This window comes from Anneissia japonica, unplaced genomic scaffold, assembly GCF_011630105.1.
Source record: "Anneissia japonica isolate Jap-2015-1 unplaced genomic scaffold, ASM1163010v1 scaffold287957_len1322810_cov207, whole genome shotgun sequence".
NCBI lineage: Eukaryota > Metazoa > Echinodermata > Crinoidea > Comatulida > Comatulidae > Anneissia > Anneissia japonica.
Genome location: NW_022683022.1, coordinates 151,169 through 161,370, shown reverse-complemented (window position 1 = coordinate 161,370; position 10,202 = coordinate 151,169). Strand labels below are relative to the sequence as shown.

The following is a 10,202-nucleotide window of genomic DNA, read 5'->3' as shown; positions in this document are numbered from 1 at the left end:
GTTCTTATATTATTATATCATAAGGTTATAGATACACTTATAATAATTAGGCCAAAGAGATCCTGTTAGTTTCGATTGGAGTCTTGAAAATGCAATGTATTTTATTCATTGGGTCACGTATAGGCCTATACGTTTAACAATGCGAAACATTAACGTTTGAATTATTTCACTATATAAATCAGTGGTGAAGTCATCACTTTCATTTGCATTGAATTTTCCCATTCCCGACTGATCACTAATTCGATATAGTGCCTCCGGTTTTTTGTGTCTCGTGTGAAAAAAGCTCAAAGCTGGGGTGATTTTACAACAGTATTCTTATGCTTTGTTTATGATTCACTTTTTTTTCTTAACCGAAAATGAACACGCAGGTCCGTACAGTGGCACATACAGTAGTATTAATACCAGAAAGTGGTTAAATAAATTCTAAACGAAATTTATATGTTTACGAATCTTGACTTGGTGTTGCTATTTATTGTTTTTAATGTTTTCAACGATTTTTCAGTTTTTGAATGTTTGAACATTAGTTTTTCGCTGCAATTCTTCTATTTCAAATTTTATTGTATTTTTAATGTTTTTTTTTTTATCTTTTTAACTACCATATTGATCGAATTCATTGATGATTGTGCAGTGTATTTATATTTTTTTAAATATAAATTTCATTGATAGGCCTATTTTACTTGAATATTTTACGCTAATTTAATTTATGTTCTCATTGGATTCGGAGAGCCACTAGATAGTGATTCAGTTCACTTTTTGTGTCCTGTCCGGCAAAAACTGAGTGTTCTTTTTTGCTTGCTGTTATCTTGTGTTTGTCCAGATTTTTTTAACAGGGGTGGGCACAACGTTTTGAGGATATATAAGGCAGTAACCCCCTCCCCTTTATTGGATCCTCGCTTGATTTTAATATTTCTTCATTGACAAGTTTTGAAAAATCAAATTTAAATAAAAACAATGATAAAAAAGACTGCTTTAATTTATAGATTCGATATGTAGATGGTAAAATAACAACCAATGATGATGTGCCGTGGATACGATTTATTAGTGCCGCTCGTAATGACGTCGAACAAAATACAGAAGCAACCACTGACACAAACGGACAAGTTATATTACGAACAACGAGGCGAATATCAGTCGGCGAAGAGCTGCTCGTCTGGTACTCGGACAAGTTACAACAACTCATGAATATCCCACAAGTACTTCCATCACGAGATCACACAGGTAGAGAAGAATACATCATATATTTTATTTTATATCTTTAAATTTTATATTCTGTATAAATTATATTATTAACTAATTTTTATTTATTTATTTATTTCTTCTTTACCCTTGTTGACCTGATGCAGAACGCATTATTATCCTCCATGGCCTAGGGCCCACCAATTCACAAAGGCCTATTCATAGTCGAAACAAAATAGGCCTAGGCTATAGCTTTGTAAGAATTACTTAGTATTTATTTAAAAATCTCCGAAAACAAATAAAGCAAAGACATAATAAATTATTAATGAAGGCTTAAAAGAGACCACCAAATTTTATTTACTGTCCATAATATATGCAAGTATATGTGTATAGGCCTATAATAGCTTTTGCTAGTGCAAATGGACGGATCGAAATCGCGTCAACAGGTGCCGTTCCGAACCTCACTATAACTGTCAAAAACACAGTGTGAATCCTCTATTCCAATCACATAAATGAATAGAGAGGTGATCGATGCTGCTCTGTTAAACGTTTATTATTATAGAGTACTTGTTTTTGACATACACATTCCGACCATACCAGAATGGATAATCGTTAACCGATAGACAATCCCTATTGTTTTGTCGTATAAGGAGATCTCCTTTTGCTTTGGACCGTTATCCAGCTCATCCTAGCAGTATATAAAGCGATTTGTGCATTTAGCCTAGCACACTAGGCCGTGTCTCCCAGGGTGGAGGTGATGAGATCGGTACCATAATCTGTCAGTAATAACGAGTTTTAGTTTTAAGGTTTTAACCTATTAAATTTTATCGGAAATCCTTCGAATGTCACCACAAGTATTAATGAATACGTTGCATCTCGTGGAAAACCTATTCATAAATCCTAAGGTAATAAAATTTATTAAATTGAAAAATAATAGGGAACTAGCCTACAAGAGCAATCGAAACGTGAGGTAAGCATGATTTCAACTTATATTTTTTGGTTCAACAAAGAATCAAATTAACACGAAACTTCAGTGTCAACGACTGTGGTTTTTGATTGGAAATCTGTACAGCAGGTACGATATGCCTACACGACATTTGAACAAATACAGGCCTAATTGCTGAATGATCTCCGTATCGACTAATGTACACTCTATCGATCAAATTTATGTGTTATTACACTTTGATAAACTAATTGAGTTTTTCCACATTGGTTTAAGCGAAGTAATTCGAAAGAGTAATACACAATACAGTAATTTGTATTGGTACATTATACAAGTGAGAATCTTAAGCTCGCTACAGTAACGTGTGTCCCGTTTAATACACCCGCACTGCTTTCTCCCCTCCTTAAATAGACAAAAATCATCCAAGTGAAATGTTACTGGAATGTGGCCTATTTCATAAAAGTACTATCAGGGGACGGGGACGTCAGTGTGAAATTTATTTTAAAATCAGATGACCCTTTTGAACTTAGCAACTTGTTGAGTAATGCCATTTTTTGCTTGTTAAAATGAATAAACTAGGTTGTTCCACGGCATCCCTGCCTAACTCGTGCTTCTTTTCAAGCTCTCCTAATTACAGGTGTTAAGGTTTATCAGGGAGGGAAATTAATGAGTTTTTGTAGTCTGATGTAACTATTTTACCTCGTATCTTAAAAGTAATGTTATAGTATAGAATCGGTACATACCGTGCCAACAACATTCTCAACACGCACTTCTGGATCTTGCATGTTCGTGCGGCGCTGCGCTTATTCATTTTACTATTTTAGGCCTACTCTTGGAAACATACTTAGTATCAAGCAACTTTTCTCCCCCAGGTCCAGTTATGCTCCCATACAATAAGGCTTAAGTGGAATCATTTAAGTGATCGTTAAAAAATGCTTTTGATAATTACCCTTGGGATTGCAAGGCAAGCATATTAACTACCAAGCTCACTTTCTCAAACCAGACCATGTTCGGAAAGTTACTATATACAACGCCTGAAATTGTCACTTAATGTGAACGAACATTCTTTTGCAATGATAGCAACTAAATAAAATGTTAATGTGTGCTCAGCGGCTGCTCAACAGCATTTCTCTATAGAATTGGAAATTTTTTAAAGTACTGTATTATTTCATCTAAATAGGCCTATTCAGAAGTTGAATTATGATAACAATGATAAAAAAAAAAATAAAACAAGATAGTATTCACACCAATCGTTTGATCATCGACCGCCACATACTACCACAGAGGGGATTTGTGAACTACACACAAAAATACGCAAGTCAAGATACCCTTTGAAATAATTGCTGACGAGTAAACCAAGGAAGGCAAAACGGGCCTGTAGGCTATCTTCTAAAAGCACCACTACCACCAATGAGCACAATTATTAGCAAATATGCGCTGATCGATGTCGGATCGATAGTTCAGCCATGAAATTGGTTCAGTCTGTTTATCGTTTTGCACACAAGATTCGGACAAAGTGAGAAAAGCTAGCCGGATCGTGCGTTCAAATAATCAATTTAATTAATTCAAAACTAGTCACATACCTGCCTCATCTTCTCTGGAATTTGTAAATCCTACACATTGGTAGCTCATTCTCCAGAGACGATGCTTAAAAATATGCTTTACAGGAACAAAAATTCCGTCAAACTCGGTCTTGTATGAATTGATCATCATATCATAATGCCAACATTATAAATATTTGTATATGCGGTAATATAATAATTATGAATGTCGGATTAATAGTGTATGGGTCTAGAATACCTTTACTAAAACGCCAGTGTCTCTGAAGTCGCTTGGCACTGGTAAAACACTCCAGTAACAGGCCTAGAAAAAAACAACGAAAAAACTTTCGGAAATTTGCATAGTTGACTGCGATTGGTTACTACATCAAATAGTGCGCACATGGCAGCAATTTGCATTTTAGTATTCAGTTGAGTAATTCATGTGTTTGTCATTGCATCTTACAGGTCAGATCAACTACGTGTGTCAGTATTGTTGCAAGAGGTACCAACATCCTAATACGCTGAAGTCGCATTTACGATTTACGTGTGTCAGAGCTTCAGTGTCAGCCGCTATGCTCCTCTCGTCATGCCAACCGATTCCGCGTCCGAAAAACATGTTAGATTTACCGACGCAATGGTCTACGAAATCAGCAAATTGTTTAGGGTCACGATTAGATATTAATTTACTGAGATCACTGGCGGACACGGTGACACACAGTGGGCCACAGGTAGGATTTCGAGCATTTAAACCAATAAGTAGATGCACTGAACATGCTAAAAGTGCTTTCAAAGCTCACCAAAATCATCGCTCTTCCGTTGAAGATGCTTCAAATAAACTGCAAATTTCAACGCCAAAATCAGAAGCATCTACTAAACTCCATTCCACAAATTCTGGTATTTCCTCATTAAATTATGATTTGACATCAAGTTTGCATTCTCGATTACATAATTCTATTCCGTCATTAGACTTCGCTGGACCATTTACGGATGCGTCCTTTAGAAATCATTTGAACACGTCTTCATGCGTCATGTATGGTTGCCCTTGCTATCTCCATCGTCATCAAGACATTCTCAGCCCGGTCGAACCATTACCGCATCACCAATATCCACTTGACTGTCGATTGACCGGCACAGACCGTAGGTCGAGCACTTCAAGTGTAGATGCCACACGACGTTGGCCGTTTTACAGCTTTTTACAGCATCCAGTAGGCAACTGGACAAAAAACCGCCAAAACCCGTCTTCCACTGAGCCGCATGTACCTGCTGATACTTCGCAATCAAAGAGCAAAAGAGGACATTTATGCATCTACTGTGGAAAGTTTTACTCCAGAAAGTATGGACTGAAGATACATCTAAGAACGCATACGGGTTACAAACCACTAAAATGTAAAGTATGTCTGCGTCCATTCGGTGACCCAAGCAACCTTAACAAACACACAAGATTGCATGCTGAAGGAGAAACGCCGTACCGCTGCGAATTCTGTGGCAAAGTGCTGGTGCGCAGACGCGACTTGGAACGACACATCAAATCCCGCCATCCGATGGAAACATCCCAGAATATAGACGATGATTTGATAAATGTGGAAGATATTACGTCATCAAGTTTAATATGCGACGATGATTCTGATGATGAACCGACGACATTATTGAAAGATTCAATAGAAACAGAATCGTGCGATAATAAAATAAGCCAAAATGTTAAATAAGTCCTAATATGTATTTTTTATGACAAACTCTCGAGAAAACAGTAGCTTGGGCCACAATTTTGAATCAAGGAGTTGTAAAATACTTGCTTAAACAATATTCCGATCGAAAACACCAGGCTAATTGAGATATCAAAATAGTTTGTTAAAATACGATAGTAAATGTAAACCATATTAAATCAATTTGATAGACCTAATTGTCGTTTGCAGAATTCATTTCATGTTATCCGAGTTCAATAATAATTATTTCAATAATTATTCTACGACAACAAATTGTACTGCAAAGCGTTTAGGGGACAGTAGCAAGTTCAGTCACTTTTCTTATTTTGCATAATTGTGTACAAATTATAGGCTCTAAGTTAAATGCAAAAGCTCATTGTGCTTACCTTCTCATTGCTTCACTACAAATATCCTTAATAGTTGTCCAGTAAAACTGGAAAAATTGCTCAACTTACCCCAGCAGATTTTAGCCGTCAGTGGGATAAGTTGGGAAACCATTTCATGAACTTATCCACCGTCTACTCTGCTGCCAAGGACTTTATATCGCATTTGTATAATAAAAGCAACCACATCAAAAAATTGAATGAAATGTGTAAGGAAGAAAATCACATTCAAATTTATTTTTGAGTGCCATTTCCGGCTACCAGAAATAGAATTTCCGGCCATCTAGAAATGAAATTTCCTACCTCAGTCCCAACCATGGTGGGGTTGAGGTGGTTTGGGCCCTCAATCTGTAAAGTTTAATTTCAAAATGGTCGCAAATGAATGAAAAAACGAATCACAATTTAGAAAAATACCAAAGGATTTAATAGTAATCATTTCATCGTTTAGGGTGACAATATTATCCACCATCAGTAATAATGTCAGACAGGTACGGTAGTACAGTACCAGCTTTTCCCTGACAGGTGGACCAGAGCCCACACCCTCTAACCCCACCATATTTGATTTCCCCATTTTTTAAAAATACAAATAGGCCTAGTATTATTGTTAGTGAGTTTTGAATTTTATTTTCAAGTACCGTACTCGCGCGAATAAGCGCCCGGGCGCTTAAAATATTTTTTTTTTGCACTTTTTAGGGGCGCTTATTCAAACGGGGCGCTTATTCGAACGGGGCGCTTATAAAAAAACAGAGTGAAAATTGAGGGGGCGCTTATGGAAATAGATGAAAATCGAGGGGTTCTTATGAGAACTTATTAAATCCATAAGGCATATTTTGAATGAAAAACGATTAAATAAGAACATCAGGAAACCGCAAATTACGAATGGTGCTGCGGCGGAAAAGATAATCGTCCAGAGAGCATGGCTTGTCATGGCAATAATGTTGTGTGTGCAGTATTACATAACAGCAGAATAGCAGATGAAATTAGTGGTGGTGGTTAGCTTGTTCGCCATCGGTCGATTGAGAATAGCAGGACGGCATGATCATTGCAGGTTTTTACATAATTCTATTCCGTCATTAGACTTCGCTGGACCATTTACGGATGCGTCCTTTAGAAATCATTTGAACACATCTTCATGCGTCATGTATGGTTGCCCTTGCTATCTCCATCGTCATCAAGACATTCTCAGCCCGGTCGAACCATTACCGCATCACCAATATCCACTTGACTGTCGATTGACCGGCACAGACCGTAGGTCGAGCACTTCAAGTGTAGATGCCACACGACGTTGGCCGTTTTACAGCTTTTTACAGCATCCAGTAGGCAACTGGACAAAAAACCGCCAAAACCCGTCTTCCACTGAGCCGCATGCGCCTGCAGATGCTTCGCAATCAAAGAGCAAAAGAGGACATTTATGCATCTACTGTGGAAAGTTTTACTCCAGAAAGTATGGACTGAAGATACATCTAAGAACGCATACGGGTTACAAACCACTAAAATGTAAAGTATGTCTGCGTCCATTCGGTGACCCAAGCAACCTTAACAAACACACAAGATTGCATGCTGAAGGAGAAACGCCGTACCGCTGCGAATTCTGTGGCAAAGTGCTGGTGCGCAGACGCGACTTTTTGATATTGACTAAAGGAGAATGTGATTCCACTCCACACCTCAAATCATGCCAACATCCACAGTCCCAGGATTGATTGGGTTATTAAGGAAATTATTGGCGCTTAAGGAAATTTTCTCGTTATGAGGGGCGCTTTTTCGATAGGGGCGCTTATTCGCGCGAGTACGGTACAGTACTTTTATTTTTAAGAAATGTTATGCATACTACTGTATAGCATTTTAAACGATTGATTTTTAGTGAAATATTGTAATAGATTTAAAGAACAACTGGACCTTTTGAAATGTGGGTGGGGAGTTCGCACCATCTGCACTACTCCTGCCTACGGGCCTGCGAAACGAATTAGACCCGCAAAAGACGAAGATACAGATCGCCAATATTAAACATGATGGCAACAGGTCAGGTAGTAATATTTTATTTCAATATATTGTATTTTATGTACACAAGTGCCACGACGAGCAGGTTCCAATCTAACGCACCCTTACTACCAAACCAAACAATTTTAGTTGTCAACAATCATACCCTAATACTCTGCATGTTCTATTATATTTGTTTAACGCTGCTAAGTTAAATGTGGTATTTCGAACACCAGTCCAAAATGACTTTTTTCCAAAATACATAAAGTTGAGGGCGCTAGGCTATTCAAAAATACCTTACGAGATTCTATCCAAAATGTAATCTTAATGAAAAGCTTGTCGAAATACGTTTCTTTCCAAATTACATCATATGGGAAGAGGGTGGAGTAGATGTTTGAATTTATAGAAATTTTTCAGTGACTTATTAAAGTTGATAACGTATGTTGTTTTGTTTTTTACCCAAATTTTTCATGGGTGGCAGTATAACTTTAATATTATGCTTATCTAACCCGTCGTTTCCCTTTCATCACCTGAGTGTTGTCAAAATAATCAAATACATAACACCTCCTTCAAAAACGAGGACATCATTTAGACTTAACACAAAACATTTTTATTTTACATTTATCAAGTCAGAAACTCTTGAATTTAGATTTACAATTTTATATACACACAAAAATAATTCATACATCTATTAATATATTTTACAATCTATTGTATATATGGAAATTAAATATTCAGATATATCGTTCTCTAAATAGATTAACTCATTTTATCCTGAATGGGACTTTCAATAATTAATAGATATGTTATATAGTGGAATTTTTGGGGTACAAACAAAAAAGTTGGAACATGGATTGGAGAAATGTGAAGTTTTTTTAATCAAAGAATTTATTCATCGTCTTCTGCTGCTTCCCCTCCCCCTTCCTCCCCGTCCCCTTCAGCCGGTGCTCCTGTGTCCGGCGCTGTCTCTGGCCGACTCTCTGCTACCACTTCAGTCTCATCAACACCCTGAAAATATAAACATTAACATAGTCAGTATTACCAAGGGTTCTCCATTCTATATTATTATAATTGAATTTCCATTTTCTGTATTGGATTGTATATCAATTATCATTGTCCTGTTTTGTTTATTAGTTAAAAAAAGGTTTATGTAAATTATAAATTAATGGAATTAAGGGTTAGTGGTTAAGATGCTCAACTTCCAATCCCAGGATCCTGGGTTCAAATCCCTAAAATTCAAAGAACTTACAATACAACTACTGTAAAAATCAACCCACTCATAGAGAATAAATTATTTGTTATCTTAACACCTTCTTATATATGTTTTGTTTATTTTTTACAATTGGTACAGCACGCAATTTTCCACTGATTGAAATAAAAAAGTACATTAAAATAAAATCCAAACCTCATTAACAATATACTTTTGTAAACCAACTGGAGAAACCCTCCAAGATGAACATTATAAAATGATCATATCAATTTGCAATGAGATGAACGAATGACCCAGATTAAAAAAAAAGAATATCAATAATATAAAAATTGTAATATTAGCTCTATAAAAAGGTACGAAACTAATAAGCAAATTCGTACTTTGAACTTCGCATGCCCGTACCCAAGGTCAATCGAGGTAAATTGACACAAATCTATGCTGTGTGTATGTTTGTTTTTCAGAGGTCTGTTTACGTTGACTGACCTTGATATGGGCATGCAGATTTCAAACTACAAATTGGCTGATTACTGACTACTAAAACTATTACCTTTTTAGACACATTTGATAGTTTATTTTTAATTTCTTTTATTAAATATTAGATGATTTCATATTATCATTCACACATACTTACTTCTACTTTATCTGTGTCATCGCCTTGCATTTGTTGGTCTAGCAGTGCCTGTGCAGCCTGTGCTATCCTTTCTGCATCTCTTTGTGATTGTTCAAGTTTGAAGTAGGCTGCTGCTCTTGCCATTACAACATCTCTTATGATTGCTGAAGAAAAAAACAAAGCAAAATGTTGGTTGGTTGGATGTTATAAATTATAAGGCACCTAAATAAATCCTTTTCATTTGATTGGTGGAAAATTGGAACTGAACTGTATAAAAGTTGATTTCTTTTTGATTACCAAATTGTTGCAAGTTGTTTGTGTTGAAACTTTTACTGATTGAAAGGAAAGTAGACCTAACTTTATTTTCCAGAAAATATCAAATGACAAGGATCTACATTTGATTATAAAACGAACCACCTCATTGAATGGAACAGTCAATCTTTAACTCATGAAAATAATCTACCCATTGCACTCATAAGCATAGCACAATTGATTTACTACAGTAGTACAGTCAAAATATGTTAACTGACTAAATTAAAGTCTGCCCTCAACCAACAAATTTGTGTCAGCGCTTGTCGATGCAACGCCACTCAGCTGACTGACGGCGACTGTCTGATTAGCCACTGAGAACATTCAATCGAGTTGAGGTCGTATTCAGG

The 10,202-nt window shown here is 36.4% G+C and overlaps 3 protein-coding genes across 3 annotated transcripts in view; 2 read left to right on the top strand and 1 right to left on the bottom strand.

The window, feature by feature from the left end:
* LOC117117823 (zinc finger protein 354B-like) overlaps positions 1–5,560 on the top strand; it is a 6,829-nt gene extending 1,269 nt beyond the window's left edge. Inside the window, exons 2-3 of the mRNA XM_033262324.1 lie at positions 981–1,218; positions 4,126–5,560. Of these exons, the coding sequence (XP_033118215.1) occupies positions 981–1,218; positions 4,126–5,366 (1,479 nt within the window). The 3' untranslated portion in view covers positions 5,367–5,560. The remainder of the gene's footprint in view (positions 1–980; positions 1,219–4,125) is intronic.
* Positions 5,561–6,869: 1,309 nt separating this feature from the next.
* On the top strand, positions 6,870–7,750 carry LOC117115221 (PR domain zinc finger protein 13-like). The gene is made up of 2 exons (XM_033258964.1): positions 6,870–7,363; positions 7,608–7,750. The coding sequence occupies exons 1-2, from the start codon at positions 6,886–6,888 to the stop codon at positions 7,748–7,750; spliced, it is 621 nt and encodes a 206-aa protein (XP_033114855.1). The 5' UTR covers positions 6,870–6,885.
* Positions 7,751–7,768: 18 nt separating this feature from the next.
* Positions 7,769–10,202, bottom strand: part of LOC117117754 (radial spoke head protein 3 homolog) — a gene marked incomplete at its 5' end in the record, with an annotated part of 4,955 nt that continues 2,521 nt past the window's right edge. The window contains 2 exon segments of the mRNA XM_033262214.1: positions 7,769–8,731; positions 9,565–9,707. Of these exon segments, the coding sequence (XP_033118105.1) occupies positions 8,612–8,731; positions 9,565–9,707 (263 nt within the window).

What these genes read in the sequence shown, in the direction of transcription:
- LOC117115221 (XM_033258964.1), top strand. Translation starts at nt 6,886, where the DNA reads ATGTATGGTTGCCCTTGCTATCTCCATCGTCATCAAGACATTCTCAGC. An exon ending in CAAAGTGCTGGTGCGCAGAC is followed by an intron (nt 7,364 to 7,607) that starts GCGACTTTTTGA and finishes ATTGATTTTTAG; the next exon opens with TGAAATATTGTAATAGATTT.